This window comes from Oryx dammah, unplaced genomic scaffold (assembly GCF_014754425.2).
Source record: "Oryx dammah isolate SB20612 unplaced genomic scaffold, SCBI_Odam_1.1 HiC_scaffold_9, whole genome shotgun sequence".
In the NCBI taxonomy this organism is placed as follows: domain Eukaryota; kingdom Metazoa; phylum Chordata; class Mammalia; order Artiodactyla; family Bovidae; genus Oryx; species Oryx dammah.
The window spans coordinates 9,130,565-9,156,094 of NW_024070193.1; the positions used below are offsets into that span (position 1 = coordinate 9,130,565).

General features: G+C 50.5%; 2 protein-coding genes across 2 annotated transcripts; one reads left to right on the forward strand and one right to left on the reverse strand.

The window, feature by feature from the left end:
* The first annotated feature begins 18 nt into the window (after nucleotides 1–18).
* On the forward strand, nucleotides 19–2,405 carry TREX1 (three prime repair exonuclease 1). Its single transcript, XM_040247004.1, has 2 exons — nucleotides 19–576; nucleotides 868–2,405. The coding sequence occupies exon 2, from the start codon at nucleotides 889–891 to the stop codon at nucleotides 1,834–1,836; it is 948 nt and encodes a 315-aa protein (XP_040102938.1). The 5' UTR covers nucleotides 19–576; nucleotides 868–888; the 3' UTR covers nucleotides 1,837–2,405.
* A 351-nt stretch (nucleotides 2,406–2,756) lies between these two features.
* Nucleotides 2,757–24,661, reverse strand: SHISA5 (shisa family member 5). The gene is made up of 6 exons (XM_040247012.1): nucleotides 24,508–24,661; nucleotides 21,164–21,323; nucleotides 9,532–9,582; nucleotides 3,554–3,669; nucleotides 3,234–3,410; nucleotides 2,757–3,153 (listed from the first exon to the last, which is right to left on the reverse strand). Exons 1-6 carry the CDS (start codon nucleotides 24,563–24,565, stop codon nucleotides 3,074–3,076), a joined length of 642 nt encoding a protein of 213 aa, XP_040102946.1. The 5' UTR covers nucleotides 24,566–24,661; the 3' UTR covers nucleotides 2,757–3,073.
* Nucleotides 24,662–25,530: the final 869 nt, after the last annotated feature.

The following is a 25,530-nucleotide window of genomic DNA, read 5'->3' on the forward strand; positions in this document are numbered from 1 at the left end:
TTGCTCCGTGTGGGCAGAGCGGGAGGGGCAGAGCAGAGCGGGAGGAGCAGAGCAGAGCGGAGCCCCAGCCCCACGGGGATGAATCTGCCCTGGGGAAGGAGCCCTGCCCCTGTGGATTTGCCCTGAGTCATCTCTCTCTCCTGAGGCCACCGGAAGAAACCATTGTGCGTAGGGGTGGAGGCGGCCCTCAGCCCAGGCCTAAACCAGGGAGGCCTGGGAAAGCAAGGGCACGGACTGGGTGCAAAATGGCCATGGCAAGGCGGCTCTCGGCAGGCTGAGTCATGGAGCCAGCCTCCCCCCATAGCCTGGTCCTCCCACCGTGAACGTGTGAGGACCCTGGTGCACCATGCTAGCCAGCAAGTCTGAGGCCTTTGGGGCAGCCCTGCGGGTGCCTGGGGAGGGACAGGTGCTATTAGGAGGGATGGCCCAGGCCAGCTGACAAGCGGGGCGGGCCGTGCTCACACCAGCCCTTGGGCGGGCTCAGGCAAAGTTTCACTTCCCGCCACTGCTGCTGCCGGCAGCAAGAACCAGCCAGAGAGTGTGCACCCTGAGTCATTGCTGCCTGCTGGCTCCTCGGTAAGTGAGAACCCCCAAGGGGATGAGGCAGGGTGGGAGGGCCGTGGGTACCCCAACACACACTAAGAGGGCACCAGGGGAGGAGCTGAGCCTTCTCCTGGACAGCCGAGTGAGCAGGTCCCACTAAGGAAGCCACCCTACCTTCTCTGTCTTCCTGCCTGATAGTGGGTGCTGGAGCTCAGCAACAGGATTTAATGGGGAAGGGAAGGCCCGAGGTGCTCCCACCCCACCCACCTTACCGCCCGTCAGCGGGCACTCACTCTCCCACCCCGACCCCTTGCTCCTCCCCAGGCTCAGCGGCAGACACCCACCATGGGCTCGCGGGCCCTGCCCCTGGGGCCTGTGCAGACCCTCATCTTCCTGGATTTGGAGGCCACTGGCCTGCCCTTCTCCCAGCCCAAGATCACCGAGCTGTGCCTGCTGGCCATCCACAGATATGCCCTGGAGGGCCTTTCCACCCCTCAGGGGCCTCTGCCAATGGCACCCCCGCCACCCCGGGTGCTAGACAAGCTCTCCCTGTGCTTGGCTCCAGGGAAGGCATGCAGCCCCGTGGCCAGCGAGATCACGGGCCTGAGCACTGCCGTGCTGGCTGCACATGGGCGTCGGGTCTTTGACGCCGACCTGGTCAACCTGATCCGCGCCTTCCTACAGCGCCAGCCACAGCCTTGGTGCCTCGTGGCGCACAATGGTGACCGCTACGACTTCCCCCTGCTCCGGGCTGAGCTGGCGCTGCTGGGCCTGGCCAGTGCTTTGGACGACGCCTTCTGTGTGGACAGCATCGCTGCTCTGAAGGCTCTGGAGCCGGCTGGCAGCTCCTCGGAGCACGGCCCAAGGAAGAGCTACAGCCTGGGCAGCGTCTACACACGCCTGTACGGGCAGGCCCCGCCAGACTCGCACACCGCCGAGGGGGACGTGCTCGCCCTGCTAAGCGTCTGTCAGTGGAGGCCGCAGGCCCTGCTACGGTGGGTGGACGCTCACGCCAAGCCCTTTAGCACCGTCAAGCCAATGTACGTGGTCACAGCCTCTACTGGAACCAACCCGAGGCCATCTGCTCTCAAAGCCACTGTGCCCCTGGGCAGAGCCAGTGACACTGGCCCCAAGCTTCGAGGAGACAGGAGCCCCAAGCCAGCCCCTCCCCCAGTGAAGCGCTCTGGAGCCCCACCTGGGCAGGGGCTGCTGGCCCCCCTGGGCCTGCTGGCCTTCCTGACTTTGGCGGTAGCCATGCTGTATGGGCTGTCCCTGGCCATGCCCGGGCAGTAGGCCAGCAAGGGAAGTCTGACTAATAAAAAACCCCCACAGCACTGAGCGATCACTCACCTCTACCTGCCGTGGTGGCCTTACAGCTTCCTGCCCATGCTCAGAGACCTGGGGCCAGGGGCACAGAAAATGAGTCTTTGCCCCCAATCCCAGCAGCCAGGGCTACAATGAAAGGAGGCAACAGCTCAAAATATCTGCATTTATTACAAACAAGGGTGCAGACCCGAGACTCCAAACACATTAAGAGGTCCCGACCTACGATGTGGTAAGACACGGACAGAGGGGTGGGGAATACCGAGGTATGTGTCTAGGTCACAGGAGCCCCCTCAGGGTCCCCTCCACCTTTGGTCCAGACAACACTTGACCCAGGTGTCCCCGCTGCCAGGACACACCTAGGCCTGGGGTCCAGCAGCCGGGCAGCCTGTGAGGCTGGTGATGGGGAAGCAGGAACTCAGTCCCTCTCCTCTCTGGGGAAGTCTCCCTCTAGGACCCAACGGTTTCAGCCGCACAGCAACCAGGACACACGTTTTGAAACAGAAAACAGGTAAAATAGTTAGCTAACAGTAAAATAAGAACACTGCCGGGAGGACACCTGAGTGGACAAGTGGTCAGAGGCTGCCCTGTCCACCTGTGAAAGAGGCCAGGGCCAGCCGGGGCACCCAGAACCGTGGGTAAGTGTGGGCCTCCAGGTGGTCCCAGGAAGGGTGCAAGAAGGGTCCAGAAAGATAGTTTTCAGGAAGGGTGGGGCTCCGCCTGAGGCGTTCAGATAATCAGGCCACCCACCCTCCACGGGCAAGGCCCAGGCTGAGGGAGCCACAGGAAAGATTGAGACCCACCTGCAGTCCTCAGCCTCACCCACTCGCCCGCACCGTGGCTCTAGTGCTTCAGAGACAAACCTGGGACAAGCCCTGGCCTCGTGCCACGGCTAGCCATGCCACAGAAACCGGAAGACGGTGCATCCTGCCCACACACAAGCTGAGCTGTCCTAGTACGTCAAGCATCCCTGCTCCAGCCCCAGGTCTCGCTGGGGTGGCTGGAAAAGAACCGTTCTGTGGGGTTCCAGGAAGCATCTCAAGTGAGGAGGGGAGCACAACATGGTCCTGGCAACTCTGACATGGACTGCTTCGCGCACCCCTCGTCGTCATCACACACACCACACCCGGGGAGAGAGGCCCGCACCCGCACACCCATTTACACACGCAGGACAGATCAGCTGGTAGCCAGAGATGCCAGGGAGTGCTCAGGAGACTATCTTCGGGGGCTCCATGTAGGCCGGATTATAAGGAGGCTGGCTGGCAGGGTAGGACAGGGCTGCATCTCCTGAAAACAGAGAGGACACCAGTTAGCTGTGGCCGTGGCTGCAGGGGGTCAGGCATGGCAGAGTCGGCAGGCGTACTCACCCGCCATCGTCTCGTGGTAGGCAGGGGGTCCCACGGGCTGGGTCGGGTAGGGTGCTGTTGGCAGCCCCGGCTGGGGGACCATGGAGTGGTAGCCCTGGTACGTTGGTCCAGGGTAGCTGGGCGGTTGCAAGTGAGGGGTATGGGTCACCGTGGTGGCCATGGTGGTGGTCACAACCGCTGCAAAGAGAGCCCCGGTCAGGAGCACCAGGCTGGCCACCCCGCCCTCCAGCTCAGGCCAGCCAGGGCCCTGGTGAGCCCACCACGCCACCCGGGTCTGTGCTGCCCCTGAGGGGTCACCGTGGGGCGGGGGGGATGCTCACGTCGCGGGCGCCGGCACATCTTGTACAAACAGCAGCAGGAGCAGGTGCAGCAGACGATAACGGTGACCACGCTGATCACAAAGAGGGTCAACGCGATGCCAAGCACTGTGCCGAACCTGGCAGAAAGCCAGTCAGTGCTCCAGTGGCTGAGACCCCACACCTCCACTGCCGGCGCCATGGGTTCGATCCCCAGTCAGGGAACAAAGATCCCCCATGCCGCACACGGCCAAAAAAAAAGAACCTGAATAAAGCCAGTCGAGATCCAGGGCCTCTCGCCCCCACCCAGGACCGGCAGTCCACACCACACCCACTCCCAGATGGCACCTCTCTAGCTGGTGGAGACTGGGCAACACAGATAAAGCCGCTTCTGGGGCGTGGAGCTGGACCCTGTTTCACCCTCAAGTGTTTCCTCAAGTATGGGGTTGACCTTGGCTGCCCCCGGGATGCCCCTCAGGAGCTTGGGAGACAGCTCTTCAGGTGTCCTCCCCCATACTCACGTCCTGTCTGCCTCCACCGAGCCAGCAGCACACGCACACCCAGGACCCACCACCAGCCAGACCTTGGGTGGCTTGAATCCAAAACTCAGACGTGGGTGAGACAGACCAACTCATGGCCTCTGGGAGCCCACAGACCATTACAGGAGGCAAGGGTTGAAGGGAAAATGACTCGGAAAGCACAGGTAATGAATCACAGGAAGAAGTTTCCAGGAGCGGGGAGACCAGTGTGGCCAGGATGGCAGGGAGTGGTACAGCTGCAGGCCCCTGGAGTGACGGTGAGCCTGCGGGGTGCCAACCACCGTGCCAGGTGTCCTCATACACCCTCACTCCAACCTGAGGGGCAGGCAGGTGGGTCAACCAAGAGCCAGGCGAGAGGAGGCCTCCCTGCCTAGTCAGGCCCCTCAGCAAGGCCCAGGCCTGAGTGGAGACTCCGCCACCTGAGAAGGCTGGCCCTGGGCAGGAAGTCCACCAAAGCCGACTCTCAAGGGCAGCTGCAGCCCCCTGCTGTCCTCCCGTTCCCAGAGGCCAAGCAGTATTCCTTCCAGTAAAAGGGAACGGCACCAACTAGCTGTTCCATTAAAACATGGAAGGGGCTTGGTGAGCTGTGAGGCCTGCAGGAAGGTTGAGGGGACGGTCCCCCCGCTTCCCTGCCCTGAGTGTAGGGTCTTCCATTTCATAGGCCAGCTGACGTCACAGCTCTGGGACGGACTAAGGACAGACCCTCCTGCCCCAGACTCAAAATACCCAATTGCATTCACAAATCAGGAGCCACTGGCCACTGTGCGGCCCAGACCAAGGCCCCATGTCAGGAGCACTGGGAGTCAGGCGGTGCCGCCTGCCTAAGCAGAGAAGCCTGCAACTGCCCTGCACCCGCAAGCTCCTCCCAGGCCCTCTGCTGACCAAGGATGCAGACGTGCGCGCACACACACATATACACACACATACACACGCAAGCACACACACACACACACACACACACACACACACACGATGAATGACACATGACTGCAGGGCCCCCACCAATCTCTAATCTCTCTCTCCCACTCCCTTCCTCTCTTCCGTCTCTATCTGACGCACAGCACAGTACCGGCACCCAGGCTCACCCCATGTTAGTCTCTGCCTTCACTCAGGGGCCTCTCTCGCCCCGGGGGCTTCCCCATTCCATCCCGAGGCCACTCAGTTTCAATCTCCTCCCCTTTCCAGGAAAAGTAAAGCCAATCTCCTGGGCCCTCCCTAGCCCTGACGTCAGAAGCAGGAAGGACAGAGCCTCTTAAAGACACACTGCGGTGAATGCCTCAGCTGCGCTCCAAACTGGGGCCAGGATGGGGGAGGGAAGAGCTCCCAGAGTTGCCTCCCCTCCCCACTGTCCATGGGGTCCCCAGCCACACTCCTGCTCTGCCTGGCTCAGCCCGCCAGCCCCGTTCCAGCCGTCCACTCAGTGGGTGCCTTCAGCCATCTGAGCCCACCCGCAGACCCAGGGCCCGCCGGCCACTCCCCTCAGCTCCTCTCCTCCCACCAGTGCAGGCTGCAGGCCTCAAATCTGAGCCCACCCAAGCCCCCGTGGCCAGCCTGGCACGTCGGATCTTGTCACTCCCGCTCAAGGGACTAGCATGGCTCCTGGAGCTCCTGGGATCATGCAGGAATTCGCTTTATAATTTCCTTGTAAACTCTGTGTAATGTGTGTGTATCTGTACTTCTCTCTTTCTCTGTGTGGATATATAATGGACTCCCCTGGTGAATCAGATGGTAAAGAATCTGCCTGCAATGCAGGAGGCCCGGGTTCGATCCCTGCATCAGGAAGATCCCCCTGAAGGAGGGTATGGCAACCCACTCCAGTTTTCTTGCCTGGAGAATCCCATGGACCGAGGAGCCTGGTAGGCTACAGTCCACGGGGTCACAAAGTGTCAGATACGACTGAGTGACCAACACTAATAACTAACAGTGTGATAAGAGAGGGAAAAAAATCTATCATTTGTCTCATCAGAGAGTAACACAACAAAGCAAATGTCCATCTTTAATTAAAAGTCTCAATAAAGGCCCTTCCTGGTGGCTCAGTGGTAAAGAATCTGCCTGCTGATCCAGGAGACACAGGTTGGACCCCTGATCCAGGAAGATCCCACATGCCACGGAGCAACTAGGCCCATGCATCACAACTACTGAGCCTGTGCTCTAGAGCCCGGGAGGCACTACCGAAGCCCATGTGCCCCGGGCCCGTGCTCCACAACAGAAGTCGGGGGAATGAGAATCCCATGCACACAACTAGAGTAGCTCCTGCTTCCCACAACTAGAGAAAAGCCCGAGCATCAGCGTAGACCAGGCACAGCCATAAATAAATAAAATTTATTTTTTTTAAAGTCTAAATAAAACTCCCTGTGCGGCTGGGGGCACTCCTACCCTCCCTCCTGTATGATCCAGCCACATCACCCTCCTTTCAGCTTTTTCTGTTTGGCTGTGCCATGTAGCATGTGGGATCTTAGTTCCTCGACGAGGGATTGAATCTGTGCCCCCTGCAGTGGACACACAGTCTTTGCCACAAGGCCACCGGGAAGTCCTCCTGTTAGCTTCTGGAAGCACTGTGTGCTCTGTCTTCCCTCAGGGCCTTCATACAGGCAGTTCTTCCTACAAAACCACCCCATGGGCTCTTTTCCTCCCATCCCTGTACAATTCATTCTTGGTCACTTTTCACAGCTCAGATCAAAACATCACTGCCTCTAGGACACCGCCCCTGACCATGCAGAAAAGGTCAGACTCCTTGATAAATGCTCTTGCAGAATCAATTGCCTGGCTACTTCAGTTTATCAACACACACTCCTTTGGAGTGTGTGAGCACTGGATTACCGGGCATCTTGCCTCCAGCCTATGGATTCACGGAGGCACAGACTGCAACCAGCCCTGAACCATCACTGTCTCCAATGCCTGGCCGAGACAGAGGGTGCTCAGGAAGTATCTGACAAGTAAATCAAGTCACTCAGGGATCCCGTGGGCAGCACCGAGTGGGACAGCAAGGCCTGATGCCCCGAGGAACAGCAATATATGAGGGGTGACTGCAGAGTGGGGCAGGGATCCGTGGCCCCAACAAAGCCACCATACAAACAGAATCACACCTCTGAAGGCTGAGGCTAACTATCCCCCAGAGGTCAAGGAGCCCAAAGGTCAAGTTCAGAAGGCGAGAGTCAGCCTAGGAAGGAAGGGACAGAAGGCCAGGGGAGCAAGAGCCCAGGCAAGGAGCTTGCAGCAGGGCTGAACGGGAAGGTCTCTAGGAGCCCAAAGACCCTGATTGTCCCAGCAGTGAAAGGGCCATCTCAAGCTGGACACCAGCATTCCCACCACCACACTGGCCAGGCAGCACGTGGGTATAAGAACTGAGGGAAGGGTGCTGTGAGGGCCAAGAACTAACACAGGCTGGCCATGCCCATGCCTCAGCTACCAGACCTCCCTGCCTTCCCAGTGTATTCTCACGGCAGAGCCGGCATGGAGAGTCAGCAGTGACCAGCCTGGGGTCTGCAGCCAGAGTTTCCACCACTCAGGTGCTTCAAAACACACCATTCCTGCTGGATGATCCTGTGAGTGAAAGGAGCTGGGAAGGGACAATGACATCGGGACCCAAAAGGACCGTGATGGGGAACCAAGAAAGCTCAGGGGTCGGGGGGGCCTACATGGACCAGCCACTGAGCATCAGCAGGGCAGGACAGAATTCACCTACTAAAGTGGCAGGAAGACCCACCAATAACATGTCCACTCTGTGGGGAGCACAGGGAGAGCCTAGGTTCTGAAGGCAGATGGAGTCCCAACTGCACTGCTGTGCTCCGACCTACTGCCTTGTTGTTGGGGAAGCCAGGGAGTTGCCCAGAGGAAGAGCCAGGGTGGGGGCAGACCAAGAATGAAAAAGGAGGGGGTAGAGGTGGGGAGAGGGTGGAGTTGGCCCAGAACCCCTCAGCACATCAGGTCCTTCCACTGCGGAGCATTCGCAGAAGCTTCCAAACAGGGCTGGAGCCCCCCAAAGAACCATCGTGCCAGTGGACGATCGACGGTGCCCTCGGCCGAGGAGGCAGCACACAAATGCTCACCCAAGAGGGTGGCCCCTTGGGTGGCCCCTGATGGGTGGTCAAGGGGGCACCCAAAGGAGACATGGCCCCTCCCAGTACCTGCTCCTGGAGCCTCAACCCTGTAAGGCAGGCGCTGGACGCCATGCTGGGGCTCCGCTCAGAAGCAGAGAAGAGGCGGGGCAGGATGGGGAGAAGGCCCAGAGTGGGGAGAAGGATCCTGCCAGCAGACAGGCAAGATGGCCCAGAGGGGAGGCTGCAGGCTCAGGCACCTTGAGGAAGGCAGGGAGGGTGCCCTTGAGCTTCCCCCAGGAACCCACATCTCCTCTGCTCCCGGGGGACCTTGTTCTGCAATGTGGAATCCATGTTTCTCACACAGTGGCCAATGTTCACTCACCAACCAGGCCACCTTACTCTTTCCTACCCTTCTCTGAACCCTCTCTCTCAGCGCCTCCTACAGCCATTCTTCAAATGTCACTGACCCTCAACACACTCAATCCCACCCAAACCCAAGCCTGTCATGCGAACCCCATTCATTCTCTGTCCTGGATCCTCGAGCAGGGCAGAGAACAGGGCACCCCACCCTGGCCCCTCCCTCAGCCACTTCCCGCTAGCCCAGCCTCCCTCTGGCCAGACCAGGAAACCACGGCTGCCTCCCACACCGCCTGCCACACCCGCCCCACCCATTCCTGTCGTCCTCCAGGAAGTGGTGGTCTTCATCGGGAAACGCCATTCAGACCCCAGCACTGCCCCGAGCCCTCTCTGGTGTCCCCCAGAAAGAGGCCCACACTGGCTGGATGTCAGGCCATGAGATGACATTGCACTGTTATCGCAGCACATTTACCACACCTGTGTCCCCCATCACTATGCCCCCTCACCACCACCACTGCCACCGTTATGCCAACACCTCCCTGCCACTGTCCCCCATCGCCACATCACGGCCTACGATCACAAATCTGCCTGTCACCCTTCTACACGCCACTGCAGCACCCATTACCATCAACCTCTCCACCATCAACACGAACACGCATGCCTGCCCCAGTACCAGACGGCCACCATCATTCATCATCACTCTATCCCCACCACCACTGTGCCTTGCCACAAACTCAGCCTTGTAGCCAACACCTCTTCCCTGCCACCACCTGATCACTATCACCTTTTGCCACTATCGCCCCCATCACGGTCACCCCCTTCCCATCACCTACACCTACAGCCCACACCATCACCAAGGTCAATGTGAACCTCCACCCTCAGCGTTTCAGTTGTCAACCAGTCACCCCAATCCCCAGCACCATGATGAAGAAAACTTCCCAACACAAGAATCAAAGCTCCTGGAGCTCAGACATGGCAACAGCTTCTCCGGGGCCATACCCCAAGGACTCTGTGCCACCGCAGTCCCCACAGCCCTCTTGAGGTATCGAGCCTGCAGGTTACGTACTTGGCCATGGGTTCGTTGTCGAGGATGGAGGTGAACGCTTCAGTGTGGACACTGCAAAGAGGAAATATCACAATTAACCACCTGCACCCCACCCAGCACACCAGGAACAAACACAACCTTAGCACATGCACAGAACATGCGTAAAAGCCAACCCCATAATGGGCCAGAAAGGTGGGGCCCTGGTGGCCTCCAGAGGACAGATATCACACATACCAGGATTTCAGGCTACAAAGCCACACATCCTTCTAAAGCACACATGGGACATTCTCTCGGAGAGACCACCCAGGTGGCTCAGACAGTAAAGAATCCACCCTGCAATCCAGGAGACCTGGGTTCAATCCCTGGGTTGGGAAGATATCCCCTGGAGAAGGAAATGGCAACCCACTCCAGTATTCTTGCCTGGAGAATCCCCATGGACAGAGAAGCCTGCTGGGCTACAGTCCATGGGGTCGCAAAGAGTCAGACACAACTGAGTAACTAAACACTAACACATATGGGGCCACAGAACCAGTCTCAAGAGATCTGAGAAGACAGCTATCATACAAATTATTTTCTCCAACTACAATGGGATGAAGTTATAAATCAGTAACAAAAGACACACATCATAAAGTTAAAAACAAAATGCTAAAAACAAAAACTCTCATACCTTGAGAAACCAACATATTACAACAGAAGAGCTGTAGCTTAAATAAGAAATCATATAGGATATTGAGAAATCTGTAAAACCAGATGAAAATAAAAACACCACTGGTCAAAATTGGTGAAACACAGCTAAAGAATTCTTAGAAGGAAATGTATAGCTTTGATAGTGATATGGTAGGAAACTAAAGAAGATAGGAAAAATGTAATAGAACAAACTCCCAAAATAAGGAAGGAATTAATAAAGATAAGTGCAAAAATCAAAGAGAATAGTAGCCACAGAAAATAACAGAGAAGATGAACACAACCAAAGCTGGTGGGCCTTTGGCCAGACTAATGAAGAAAAGGAGAAAAGATGCAAGACAAAAATACAGAATGAAAAGAGGTAAATAACTATAAGTACAACAGAGCTTTTTTAAAAAGTAGTAACTGGAAGTTCCCTGGAGGTCCAGTGGTTAGGACTCGGCATTTCCACTGCTGTGGCCCGAGGTTCAATCCTTAGTAGAGGAACTAAGATCCTGCAAGCTGTGTGATGCAGCATCCCATTCCCCCCAAAATAATAGTAACTTTGAACTGAACAAACCATCTGCAAAAAAAGCATTTGGGAAACAAGTGAAGGCAACTGAAGACTAGTATTAAAAGCTATTAAATAAACTGCGGTAATTGTGCCAAGTGTATTCCAGATATACGATCATATTTCTTTTCAAAGGACTCACTTGGGACTTCCCTGGTGGTTCAGTGGTTAAGAATCTGCCTGGCAATGCACAGGACATGGGTTTGATCCCTGGGCGGGGAACTAGGATCCCATATGCCATGGTGGGCAACTAAGCCTGAGTACACACAGCAACTACAGAGCCCACACACCACAACAAAAGATCATCCATGATGGAACTAAACCCAATGCTGTCAAATAAATAATTGCTAACCAGGGGGGCAAGCAATGAGTATATGGGGTTATTATTCTCTCTGCTTTTGTATGTATTTGAAAATCCTCAAAAAAAAAAAAAGAGAAACAAACAGAAAAATTCAAGAGAATTAGGAATAACTATATCCTAAATCTGAAGGACAAGTAAAACTAAGGAAAAATTATTTTCAAAAAAAAATCTGTACAGGCTTTAGCCAGCAATAACAGAGTAAAGCATACCAAGTTGGGATAAGGGGGCCAGGGGTGCAGTGGGAAGAGACTTCCATGGAGGTGGGCCTAGCATCTAAAGCCCCCTTTCTCCTAGGGGCACCAGCCTATTTCAGAAGGGCAATTCTCTAGGCAAGAAAACTGGTGTGGGTTGCCGTTTCCTACTCCTGGGGATCTTCCTGGGCTTGCACTCTCATCTCCTGCTGGGGCAGGCAGATTCTCCTTTTTCTTTTTTGTTTTTAAAACCAAACTATTTTATTGAGGTCTAACATACTTACAGTTTAAATTCATTTAATTATTAATTCAAATTTTATTTAAAATGCCTTTAAGATCATTTTATATTTTAGATCATAAATCAAGATCTTTCTCTGTTCCATATAAATTCTGTATCTAGCCCAAAGTTTCACATGTTTACTCATTCTATTCTGCCTTTCTTTGGGTTTTTGGTTTTTTTTTTTAGTTTGTTTATTTTAATTGGAGGCTAATCACTTTATAATATTGTGGTGGTTTTTGTCATACATTGACATGAATCAGTGGCAGGAAGATCCTTAACCACTGAGGTCCTGAACAGCAAGGAGAAACTCAGCAAGGAGCTCAGCTTCTACTCATCTCAGTCTCTGCAATCAGGCCAAGATGACCTTAGAGTGCTCATGTCCCTGGCAAAAGCGTTATCAGTCCTTCCTGGAGGAAGTCCTGAGCTCCAAATGGCTATAATTCATTCTGCAAATACAATGCTTGGCACACAGCTGATGATGATTTCCAGGAACACGTGAACATTAGCCAATAGGAAACAACTGACAGTAGAAACATCCACAGGGGCTCCAAACACTGACGTTCTCAGACTGTGACCTTTGTTCAAGGAGATCAAAGGAAAGAAGAAGCAGCAGTTTAGGAGAAGTGCAAACAAAAATGAAACAAAAATTCTAGAACTAAAAAATCATGCAAAAATCAGTAATTTATTAGATAGCTCAAAATATAATCAATCAACTAGAAGACAAACCCAAACAAATATATATACACTAAAGCCTAGAGATACAGAAGACAGTAGGTGAAATATGGAAGACAGCTGTAGAACAGGTCTTCAGTTCAGTTCAGTTGCTCAGTCGTGTCCAACTCTTTGCGACCCCATGAATTGCAGCACGCCAGGCCTCCCTGTCCATCACCAACTCCCGGAGTTCACTCAAACTCACATCCATGGAGTCGGTGATGCCATCCAGCCATCTCATCCTCGGTCGTCCCCTTCTCCTCCTGCCCCCAATCCCTCCCAGCATCAGAGTCTTTTCCAATGAGTCAACTTTTCACATGAGGTGGCCAAAGTACTGGAGTTTCAGCTTTAGCATCATTCCTTCCAAAGAACACCCAGGACTGATCTCCTTTAGAATGGACTGGTTGGATCTCCTTGCAGTCCAAGGGACTCTCAAAGAAAAGGTCTTACATATGTGTAATTAAAGTCCCAGAGGAAGAAATGTGAGAATGGAGTAGAAGCAATCTTTAAAAAGAGGTATGCACGCTATTAAAATTATTTTTCTCCTAGCAAAAATGATAAAACAAAAAAAAAGATAATGGCTGCAAATTTTCCAAAACTGGCGGAGCCGGATTTCAGAAATATCTTAAGCCCCAAGCAGCAAAAATTCAAAGGAAAACTCACCTAGGTACATTACAGTAAAACGTAAAAACCAAACATGAAGAGAAAAAACTTAAAAATTAGAGAAAAGACGTGCCACTGGCAAAGGAGCAATAATAAAACCATTATCTGATTTCTCAACAGAAACAACAGACGTTAGGAGACCATGGAACGAAAGCTTCAAAATGCTGAACTCTGCTGAAAGTTTATACCTTCCAACCTATTAGTCCATACCAGGAAAAATATCCTTTAGGAAGGAATGTAAAACAAAGACATTTTCAAGCAAACAGAAGCCAAGAAAATTTGACACCAGTCTACCTGTATGAAAGGCAGAAGGAGCATGTCTCAGATGAAGCTTAAACATGAAGGAAGAGAAAATAAAGACACTGATAAAGGCAAAAAAGACAATTAAAATACTGTCTTTGGGAAATGCAAATCAAAACCACAATGACATATCGCCTCATACCAATCCAGACAGCTATCATCAAAAAGAACACAGATAAAAAATGCGGGCAAGGATATGGAGAAAAGGCAACTCTTTGGCCCTATTGCTGGGAATGTGAATTGGTGTAGCCACTGTGGTAAACAGTATGGAGGTTTCTCACAAAATTAAAAATAGGGAATTCCCTGGTAGTCTAGAGGCTACGACTCTGGGCTCTCACTGCCAAGGGCTGGGGTTCTACCCCTGGTTGGGGAACTTCATAGCCAAAATAAGTGAACAAAAACCCTGAAAAGAGAACTAACATATGACCCAGTAATTTCACTCCTGGGTATACATAAGGAAAAAAAAAACCAAAACACTAATTTAAAAAGATACACGCACCCCAATGTTCATAGCAGCATTATTTACAATTGCTAAGGTACAGAAGCAACCAGTGTCCATCCACAGATGAATGGATGAAGATGTGGTGTGTGTGTGTGTACACGTATGTGTGTGCACACATACATGTACACAATGGAATACTGCTGCTGCTGCTGCTGCTGCTGCTAAGTCGCTTCAGTTGTGTCTGACTCTGTGCGACACCAGACACGGCAGCCCACCAGGCTCCCACCATCCCTGGGATTCTCCAGGCAAGAACACTGGAGTGGGTTGCCATTTCCTTCTCCAATGCGTGAAAGTGAAAAGTGAAAGTGAAGTCACTCAGTCGTGTCCGACCCTTCGAGACCTCATGAACTGCAGCCCACCAGGCTCCTCCGTCCATGGGACTTTCTAGGCAAGAGTACTGGTGTGGGGTGCCATCTCAGCCATAAAAGAATGAAATTTTGCCATTTACGGTACCATGGATGGACTTGGACAGCATTATGGTAAATGAAATAAGTAAAAGAAAGTCAAATACTGTAAGATATCACTTCTATGCGGAATCTAAAAATACAACAAACTAGAGAATACAGCAAAAGAGAAGCAGACTCACATATACAAAGAACAAAGTAGTAGTTACCAGTGGGGAGATGGGAGAGGGGCACCACAGGGGTGGAAGCGTGGGAGTACAAACTATTGGATGGAAGATAGGCTCAAGGTTGTATTGTACAACATGGGGAATATAGCCAATATTTTGTAATAACTATAATGGAAAGTAACCTTTAAAATTGTATAAAATTTTTTTAGATAACCATGAAAAAAATTCTATGTTTCTCTAAAGAAGACATACAGATAGCCAAAAAGCACATGAAAAGATGTTCAACATCATAGAGAAATGCAAATCAAAACTACAACAAGGGATCGCCTCACACCAGTCAGAATGGGCACCATCGAAAGGTCTAGCGACTTCCCTGGTGGTCCAGGAGTTGACTGCAGGCTTCCACGGGAGAGGGCATGGGATCTATCCCTGGGTAGGGAAGTTCCACGTGCTGGGTAGTATGGCCAAAAACAAGACGGAATTAATAATTTGGGGGACTTTCTTGATGGTCTAGGGGTGAGGGCCCTGCATTTCCACTGCAGGGGCACAGGTTCAAACTCTGGTCAGGAAAGTAAGATCTCACATGTCCCATGGCCAAAAAAAGAGTCTACCAAGAATAAATGTTGGAGAGGGTGTGGTGAAAAGGGAACCCTCCTACACTGTCGATGGGAATGTAACCTGGGACAGTCACTATGGAGAACAGCATGGAGGTTCCTTAAAAAACTAAAAATAGAGCTACTATATGATCCAGCAATCCCACTCCTGGGCATGTATTTGGAAAAAAACCATAATTTGCAAAAATACGTGGACCCCGATGCTCACGGCAGGACTGTTTATAATATCAAGACATGGAAACAACCTGAATGAACTCATATACAAAACAAACAGACTCACAGATTTCAAAAATAAACTTATGGTTACCAAAGGGGAAATCAGGGTGGGAAGAACAAATCAGGAGCTTGAAATTAACATATACACATTACTACATATAAAACAGATAACCGACAAGGACCTACTGGTCAGCACACGCAACTCTACTCAATATTCTGTAATACCCTATATGGGTAAAGAATCTGGAAAAGAATGTATATATGTATATGTATAACTGAATCACTTTGCTGAATATCTGCAACTAACACAACATTAGTAAATCAACTATAATCTAAATAAAATTTAAAAAAGAAAGAAAGGGAATAAAATACTGCCTCTGGGGTTTATAGTATTACAAGAGATAAAGGGCGTATCAGACGTAATCAAATGAGCAATTCATTTTATTATGGAAATAATCCTAGATATGTATGCACCTAATAACAAAGTATTAGATCTCATGAAGCAAATACTGATAGAACTAAAAGAATAAACATATCTGTAGTCTCTTGGTAATCAACAAAACAAGAATAACACAAACCAATAAGGATAAAAAAGATCTAAACACTGTTATCAACAATTTGACCTAACTGACACTTATAAAGAGTGCACTTAACTGCAGAATATATCTGAAACACTCACCAAGATACAGGATATGCTAAGCCATAACATGAGTCTCAGTAAATTTCAAAAGACTGAAATCTTTTTTAAAAAGTTTCATTGATACGGCCACGTCAGGTCCTAGTTGTAGCACACAGCCTTAGTTGCCCCGCAACGTGGGAGATCTTAGTTCCCCAACCAGGGATCAAGGCCGCACCCCCTGTATTGGAAGGCAGATTCTTAACCACTGGACCACCAGGAAGTCCCAAAAAACCAAAATCTTAAAAGAAAACAACACAATCAGATATTACTACCCAGCCAGCAAAACTACAGAAATTGAACCTTTCTGGGAATCAGCAATAATCTGTATCTTACTGCCTGGTGCCCTGGTGGCTCAGTGGTAAAGAATCTGCCCGCCAATGCAGGTTCGATCGCTGGGTTGGGAAGATCTCCTGGAGAAGGAAATGGAAACCTATCCCAGTATTCTTGCCTGGAGAATCCTACGGACAGAGGAGCCTGACGGGCCACTGTCCATGGGGTCGCAAAGAGACAGACATGACTTAGCGACTAAACAGTATCTTAACTAAAGTGTTAAATATGAGAAGTATACATTTATTAAAACTTGATTCAAATGAAGCATTTATGTACTTATACATCAATTTTTAAAGAAACATTTACAATACCCAGTTTGGAAAGGGTGTGGAGCAAATCTGACTGCTCTCATCTGGCTGGTAGGAGTGTAAATGGTAACAAGTGCTGGATGTATCTGTCAAAACTGAACACATGCACCCAGTGCCTCAGGATTTCTACTCCTAGATATTTTCCCACAAGAAAGATATTCCTTTTAAAAGGCAACAGAGCTTTATAAAAGAGGGTTCTTAGCATCACTATAAAAATAGCAGAAACCGGGAATTCCCAGGGTTAGGACTCCCTGCTTTCACTGCCAAGGACTTGGGTTCAATCCCTGGTTGGGAACTATGATTCCACAAGCCACACTGAGCTGCCAAACAGAAAAAGAAAAAATGAATAAATGAAAGAAAACCTAAATACATGGACAGATATGCTATGCTGATGGACTGGAAAACTCAATCAAGTAAAAAGTTAATTCTACAAAAACAGTATAAATCAATGCAATCTAAGCTGGTTTTCTTGAGAAGCTGATTCTAAAATTTACATGGAAATACAAAAGACTAAAAATAACTAAGACAATATTGAAGAATATCAAAACATAATATAAAGACACAGTAATTATAAGTTCTTATAAGAATTATAAGTAATTATAAGTCTGCTTTAGCCCAAGGATAGTCAACATAATGTAATAGAGAGCCTAGAGACATCTACACATGTGGATACTCAATCTGTAGCAAGCCTGTCATTGTAGAGTGAGAGAACTATCATTTTCTGAGACACTATAGTATATGTTGCTTGGACAATCAGAGAAAGTATCTTTATAAAATTCACCAAAAAATTCTTCTTCACTAAAAATTTCACAGTAATAACTTTGTGTTTATAATATACACAGGTTGGAAGAAAAACAAAGCAAAATGTGAATGGTAACAACAGTCCTAAGTCATATAATAAACCCTTGGTCAATTTTAAGCTCCAACCACTTCACATAGTGATTGTGTCATTTTCTAAAAACATATTGATACGTCTCTAGTCAATAATGTATTAACAATCTGTATTAATGGATTAACAATCAGTACAGAAACGATCGGTACTGACTTATACAACTACTACTATGCATACTTAAAGCATACAGGGGCTTCTGCGGTGGCTCAGTGGCAAAGAATTTACCTGCCAAATTGAAGCAGACACAGGTTTGATCCCTGGTCTAGGAAGATCCCACGTGCCAAGGAGCAACTAAGCTGGTGTGCCCCAGCTACTCAGGCTGTGCTCTAGAGCCCAGGAGCCATAATTACAAAGCCCACGTGCAGCAACTCCTGCAGCCCACATGCCTAGAACCCGTGCTCTGCGATGAGAAGCCACCACAACGAGAAGCCCTCGCACGACAACTGGAGAATAGGCCCCACTTGCCACTGCAACGAGAGAAGGAGTCCACAGGGCAAGGAAGACCCAGCACAGCCCAAAAAATAAACGAATCAATAAAAATTATTTACAAAGTAACAGAAATGCATATACATGTGCACCAAAAGATATGTACAAAGATGCTCAGAGCTGCGTTATTTGCAATACCCCTCCCCCAAAAAGACACAATCCAGATGTCTACCAACATTACAGTGGATCAACTGTGGTATAAAAACCTAACATACACCAATGGAAATGAACAAACACCACAGTACGGATGAAACTCACATGGTGAAAGAAACCAGATAAGAAATAGATGTATGATGTCACGTATGTATGACGTCTGTGTGTGTTGAGTAACAGAGCAGTTAAATGTTATAGTTGGGGATAACAGAGGGCATACTGATTGGGAAGTAACCCGAGGGGGTTTCCAAGATTCCATGATGTGTCAGTTCTTGCCCCAGACAGGTGGTGGTTTCATGGAGTTGAATGTGTTTAAATTTCAATAATTCACTGAGCTGTATGCTTTATATTTGTGTACTTTTATGAATGCATGATATATACTGCCTCCAACCCCAATAAAAACTACACTATAGGGACTTCCCTGGTGGTCCAGTAGCTAAGACTCCACGCTCCTAATGCAGGAAGCCTGGGTTTGATTCCTGGTCAGGGAACTAGATCCCACATGCCACAACTAAGAGTTTGCATGCCGCATAAAAAGATCCCTCATGGTGCAACTAAGACCCAGCCAACCAAGACCTGATGCAGACAAATAAATAAAATAAAAATAAACACTAAAAAAAAAAAAACAACAACTAACTAAGCTGTTAGAGATGCATATTTGGGTATTATAACTCTAAAGATAAGCAAAGCTATATAACAGCTAGAATCAACACTGTCTTAGAGGGATGAGAGACAGTGATTGAGGGTGAGCTCAAGGGGTGAGCTCAAGGGGACTTCTGCTGTCTGGATCTGAATAGTGGTTATGTAGATATTTGCTTTATGATAAATCACTGAGCTGTACATTTATTTTAATGTACTTTTCTGCATGTGAATTTTATGTTACAACAGAATAAAAAAACAACTTCAAGGAATGAGCTTAATAGCAGATTAAACATATATGAAGAATTAAATTAACTAAAAGGTTAGAAGATATAATCTGGAATGCAATACAGAGACAAAACTATGGAAGAGACAGACGAGGAGCTATGGACACTGGAGCAGAAGATGCAGCATGTCTAAACGGAGTTCCAGAAGGAAAGAAGGAAGGCTAATACTGAAGAGTAGCAGAGAATTTTCTAGAACTAATGAAAGACACTAAACCACAGATTTAAGAAGGTCACCAAACCCACAACAGCATAAATAAATAGAAATCTAGGGACTTCCCTAGCAGTCCAGTGGTTACGACTTTGCCTTCCAATGCAGAGGGAGCAGGTTAGACCCCTGATTGGGAAGGCAAGATCTCACAAAAAACCAAAGCATAAAATAAAAGCAATAATACTGTAACAAATTCAATAAAGATTTTTAAAAAATGGTCTCCATCAAAAAAAAATCTTATAAAAATAAATCTATACTTCAATATATCATGGTGTAACTGAAGAATACCAAAAACAAGAAAAAAAATAATCTTACAAATCTGTCAAAAGGGAAGAAAAAAGATTTTTTTTTAAAATGCTGGACAACTGACTATTGAACTGGTATCTCTACAGAGATAATAGAAGCCAGAGAAAATAACCATCAACTTAAATCCAGCTCAGAGAAAATATTTCTTAAGAATGAGATGAATGTAATTTACCATATTAACAATAAAAATAGAAAAATCATCTAATTATCTCTAAAGATGCAGGAAAATACTTAACGAAATTCAAACTTACTTCAGGATTAAAACTCCAAGGAAACTAGGAACAGAAAGGAACTTCCTCCACCTGATAAAGAACAGGTATGGAAAGACCACAGCTCACATACCTAATAGTGAATGCTTTATCCCTGAAACTGAGAACAAGACAAAGATGTCTCTTAATACTTTTTTTTGTTGTTCTCACTTTTTTCATCATTGTACTGGAGATTCTGACCAGTGTGATAAGGCAAGGAAAAAAAAAAATGAAAGCATACAAATTGAAAAAGAAGTAAACAGTAGAAGAAAAAATGGAATAAAAAAAATAAAGGCAATACAGTAAGTGAGAAAGAAAGAAATTTAGAACAGAGGAGAAAAATATAAAGCACAAAATAAGATAGCAAATATTGAATACAATCCCAGAAATCCAATAATTACCTTAAACTTTAATGGAATAAATCTTCCTGTTTTTTTAAGCTATCAGAATAGATTTTGCAGTCCTCTTCCCTGGTGGTGCAGTGGATAAGAATTTACCTGCCAATGCAGGGGATACAGGTTCAATCCCTCGTCTGGGAAGATCCCCCGTGCCTCAGAGCAGCTAAGCCCATGTACCACAACTATTGGGTCTTGGCTCTAGAGCCCAGGAATCCCAACTACTGAAGCCCCCATGCCCTAGAGCCCATGCTCTGCAACAAGAGAAGCCACCAGACTGGGAAGCCCTCACACTGCACCTAGAGAGTAGCCCCCACTAACCACAGCTTAAAAAAAAAAAAAAAAAGGCCTGTGCACTGCAATGAAAACCTAGCACAGCCAAAAATAAATAAATGAAAATTTAGAATAAAAAGTAAGGGGGTTCATTTTGCCCACAGACTATAAACTTTGCAACATACACAAATGAAGGAACACAACAGACTGACCGGTTGCCTATGGACTATGAAGGGAATGCAATGGTCATGGATGATTAAAATAAGATGTGTAAGATGATGGGGGTTTGGACTTGCCCAAACCAATGATGATCACTTGCCATGAGCTGAGGAGTGTGACCACCTCAACTCTCTGGGGCCAAACACAAGAAACACACAGAATGGCAAAGCAAGACACAGATGGGAGCCCCTTGGTTCCTGCCTACAAAACAGTTTAAACCCCAGAGGCAATGTAAATCCATGGGCCATGGCAAGAAAACACAGGTATGGCCCACAGTGGGATACACAGAGTCCTGCACAAATCACATACAACCCCCACCAGGTGTATGCACGCTGCGGGATACACTCGCGCAAGGGGCCCACCCTGAGGACACGCTGGTACACACCCAGGGGTAAGCCACAGGGCTGGCTGAGGCCACCAACCCCTGAGAAACCTGCTTAGCACTCGAGGCTGGGGGAGAGGCGCAAGGGATCACAGGAACAGAAGGTCCGGGGCAGTCCAGTGAGTGCTCCAGCATCATCTCAAGAGGACTGACAGGCTGGATGGACAGGCGCAGGCCGCCCACCTGTGACCTCAGGTGCACTCACTTGGCCTCCGGAGCATGGCAATCTTTGTCCGTCCACACAACCTGCTTCGACACGTCCGAGCAACAGTACTGGTTGTAACAGTGGCCGCAGCAGAAATCAGGACAGACCAAATCAGGGTCGACTTTGCGCCCAGGAGAAGTCATACACCGCTGACTCTGGGCTGGAACACATAAAAACACTGTTCACTAGCGGCCACGGGGCCAGCCTTCAGCCCTGTCCCAGCCCACACCGTCCCTTCCCCACCAAGCCCAGCAGGCCGGAGCCAGCCGGGCCATCTCCGCAGCATCCTCTGGCCACTGCCCCAACCAGCCTCACCCTCTCCCGTAGGCCACAGCAGAGGCACCCACCTGGGCCCCCTCCCTCTCCCATCAGTCTACTTGCCCTCCAGATGGGATGGTGAACTTTCTACATGTGGGTCTGACTTGGCCACGCCTCAGCCTCAAGCCAGGGGATCAAGCCCAGGCTCCACAAAGCAGCATCCAGACTACAAAGGACGTTAAAAGTCACCTCATCCTCCACCTTCAAATAAACTTACCCATCAAAGTCTTCCTCTAGGCCCCCTTCTATGGGAGCCACCCAAGCCCAGCAGTCACACCCCAAAAAAGCAGTCTCCCCTATAGCTGGGGACTAGACTGACGTCTTCTTTTTTTCTTCTTCTTTTTCGCCATGCCACATGGCATGTGGGATCTTACTTCCCCAACCAGGGTTCGAACCCACACCCCTGCACTGGAAGCACAGAGTGGACTGAGCTGTTCTTAATCCTCACGTCCTGTCCCCACCGCTCAGCCATGGCAGCCTCAGCCCCGGCTGAACACTCCGACTCCAGGGGCCAGCGCTCACAGACCACAGCCTTACAGCAGGCTGTCTCCTGACCAGTTCACCATCGGCCACAGTCACTCCCACCACAGAAGTGTCCGGGTCGTGTCCCAGCACTGCTGCTGGGCCTGCAGCAGGCGGCTAGGAAATGTCTGTGCCCTCAGTAACCAAGCACCGTGTGGAGCCCCAGAACCGTTACACGGATCTTAGCCAGAGCTGGAATCTAAGTACACCTGGCTGACAGGTGTGGAAATAGACCAGTTTGCCGACTTCCAGGAAGCTGCTACAGCCAAATGTTCCCAGCATCCTTGGGCTACATCAGCACAGATCTGGTGTCTACCAGCAGGAGAGAACAGTCCTGGATGCCACCCTGACAGACCCTAAATGGAACACCCAGTCCAGCAAGGCCCAGACAACTATGGTAGACTGGGGATGATCCTGACGATAAACCCTGAGGTAGAAAGTCCTGGCACAGCACCGGGACTCTAAGAACCCTGTCTGACCTCACCCCCAGGGCAGCAGGCAGCGTCTGGAGACCCAGCCTGATCAGTGTATTTGCCACTCCCAAACATTCCTCTTTGGGCTAAGGATGGATTTTCAGCAGTTAATTTTTAAGAAATTGCAGACAAAGGAGAAGCTCTGAAAACTGAGTAGGAGTTACCCTTTTGTAACAGATATTTGCAAGTATAAAGGAAATCTCCATTTGTGGGCTCAGTGGTAAAGAATCCACCTGCAATTGCAGGGAAGATCCTCTGGAGAAGGGCATGGCAACCCACTCCAGTATTCTGGCCTGGGAAATCCCATGGACAGAGGCGCCTGGCAGGCTGCAGTTCATGGGGATCACAAAAGAAAGGAAGCAACTTCACTGCCGTACTAGGAAGAGGGTAAGGACTATATCTCCAGAAACCTATCAAGGCTGCAGGCACAGATTTCAATCTGCGTAACAATTTTACCCCTTCTTTACTGGGTTTTTCCTCATGACTCCCAATATCGTGACTCTTTTGCCTTTAGTTCAAGACAGCATTCAAAGTGAGGCACCATTTAGGCAAGTTACTGGTTCCTTGGGTCTCCCATGCATACCGGAGGTGTAGTGGTAGTGTTAGTCATGCCCAACTCTTTGTGACCCCGTGGACTATAGCCCGCCAGGCTCCTTCCTCTGTCCACTGGATTCTCCAGGCAAGAATACAGAGTGGATTACCATTCCCTTTTCCAGAGGATCTTCCCGACCCAGGGATCGAACCTGGGTCTCCTGCATTGCCGGCAGATTCTTTACCGTTTGAGCTACAGGGAAGACCTAGTCCACCATTTGAGCAAGTTACTCAGTTTCCTTGGATCACTCACGCATTCCAGAGGTATACCTGGAATGTTGTTAAACCTTTGTTTTTCTCTCCTGTTCATTTGTCTTACGTCAATGTAATTAGTAAACCAGTCAAAGAACCTACAGGGCAAGAAGAGGAAATCTTTCTATCCCAACAGTATCAAGCACCCTGGGGCCACTGGTGGAGCAAGGTCCAAAGACGAGCATTGACTGACCTCCTTGAGAAGGGTCAACTAGGTGGTAGGCTCCGGGCAAAGCTGCAGGGCAGAGGGTGGGCCCACCAACAGGTGCAACCCAGCCAGCCATCCACCTGGCCACAGGTAAGGCCAGCACAGCCCATCCTACTGGGTAGCTCAGGTGACCTACCTCCTTGTACAGACTTTTCAGCCACAGCCCAGCCCAAGCTTCTAAGATATAGACAGGTTGAGTGTTTGAGCCAAAAGTCCATGACACAAATAAATGTTCTTCTGAGCTCCAGACACTCTGAACCAGAGTCTCCAGTCCTCACTGGAACTTCCCACCCCAAGCCCTCCAGATTCCTCTCAGTCCCAAGGAAACAAAGTCCTTCCCTTGGAGAAAAACACCCACCCCAGAAGGATCTTCAGCTTCCTAGGGAGACGGGTGGGGCAGGGGGAGGGCACTCTTCTACTTCCCTACCTTTAAAAGTTCCCCAGCCGGGCCTCCACCGTCTGGGATTCATCAGTCTACAATCAACCTACAACAGTTAAGTGTCTCATCCAACCTTGGGGACCAGCCTGAGTGGTCTCCAGGACGGCCAGGGCAATGGAGGCAGAAGGTGGAGGCTCCCAGCCAATAAACTGAGGCCAGGGAAGGCCTCAGATGCAGGGGCCAGGCCTCCCTGCGGCCACCACCCCTCGCTAAGGCCAGGCAGGAAATCCCACCCCAGCCTCTGAGAAGGCAAGCCCTTGGGACCCTTGAGGACAGACCTCCCCCGCAGCCACCACCACCATGCCAGGGCAGAACAATGACGGTAGATGCCCGAGGTCTGGGCAGTGTCAGTGCAGACGGGAGGGAGGCTGGGGTGGAGGACAGACCAGTCGTGGGGTCCGCACACTGCCTCGGGGTCATGAGGCTCGGTTGGGGTCCCTGGGGGGACGGCGCCGCCTGGGCTTGCAACCAGGGACGGCGCGGACATGGCCGCCTCCCCTGCCTGCCCGGGACGAACTCCCCGCCACCCGCCAAGACTCACCTCCCTCAGGCGCCGGGAGCAACAACAGCAAGAGCAGCAGGACGCGGGGCGCGGCCATGGCTGGGAGCGCAGGGGGCCGGCCGGCCGGACCGACAGACGGTCCCGCTGTGGCCGCAAACCTCAGCGACCCGCGCGGCCGCTGGCTTCCTCGCCCCGCCCCGGCCGTTCCGGGAACCGCGCCCGGGGGCGAGAGGAGGGACGGGGGAGGGGAAGCGGACGCCCCTCCCAGCCTCGGGGCCTGGGACGCGTCCGGGGTCGGCCCCTCAGGCGACAGGCTCCCGGGCGCAGGCGGCCACCCAGGGTGCCTTCGACTCTGGCCCTTGGCGCCCCCACCCCGGGCCCCCGCCCTCGGGTCCGCAGAGGGGTCTTCGCGGGGATCAGCTTCCTAACACTTGAGCCGCCCGTTGGGTGCTGCGGGCTAAACCCTCCGGTTCCCACCTGCCTGGGCATCCTCGGTCCTCGGGAGCTACCTGAGGGCCCAGTGGGCCAAGACAGCGCCCAGAGCAGACCTCCGCACACAGTAGGCACCTAAGAGACACAGGTTCCCTTCTGAAAGCCTAGTTCGGAGGCTTCCGGGGGACCCCATCTCTGAGGACACTCCATCGCCCTGCCGCCTGGGGTGACACCCCTATCCCGGAGGTCTCTTTACCCTGCCGCCAGGCAGGATCGCTGCCTGCCTCAGGGCACGCCTGGCTGGGCTGGCTCAGCCTGAGGGAAAGGAACTAGCTGCTTCCAGACACACTGTAGGCCACCACCTGCCTCAGGGTTGGGCCAGCTGGCCCAAATCCTTGCTGGCTGCCAGGGCACCCTGAGGTGGGGCCCCGGCTGACTGCCCCCTCACTGTGGGTTAGGATGGAAAGGAACAGGACCCTGTGGAGACTTCCCAGGACAGACCTCTTCCCCATGTCCTCCGCTGCGTCGCTCCTCTCAGAAGTACCTAGATAATACTATCTGATCCACATTTCCTGAGCTGTTTTATAGTTGCTAAAACTACCACCAAATGGAAGAAAGTAACCACTTGAT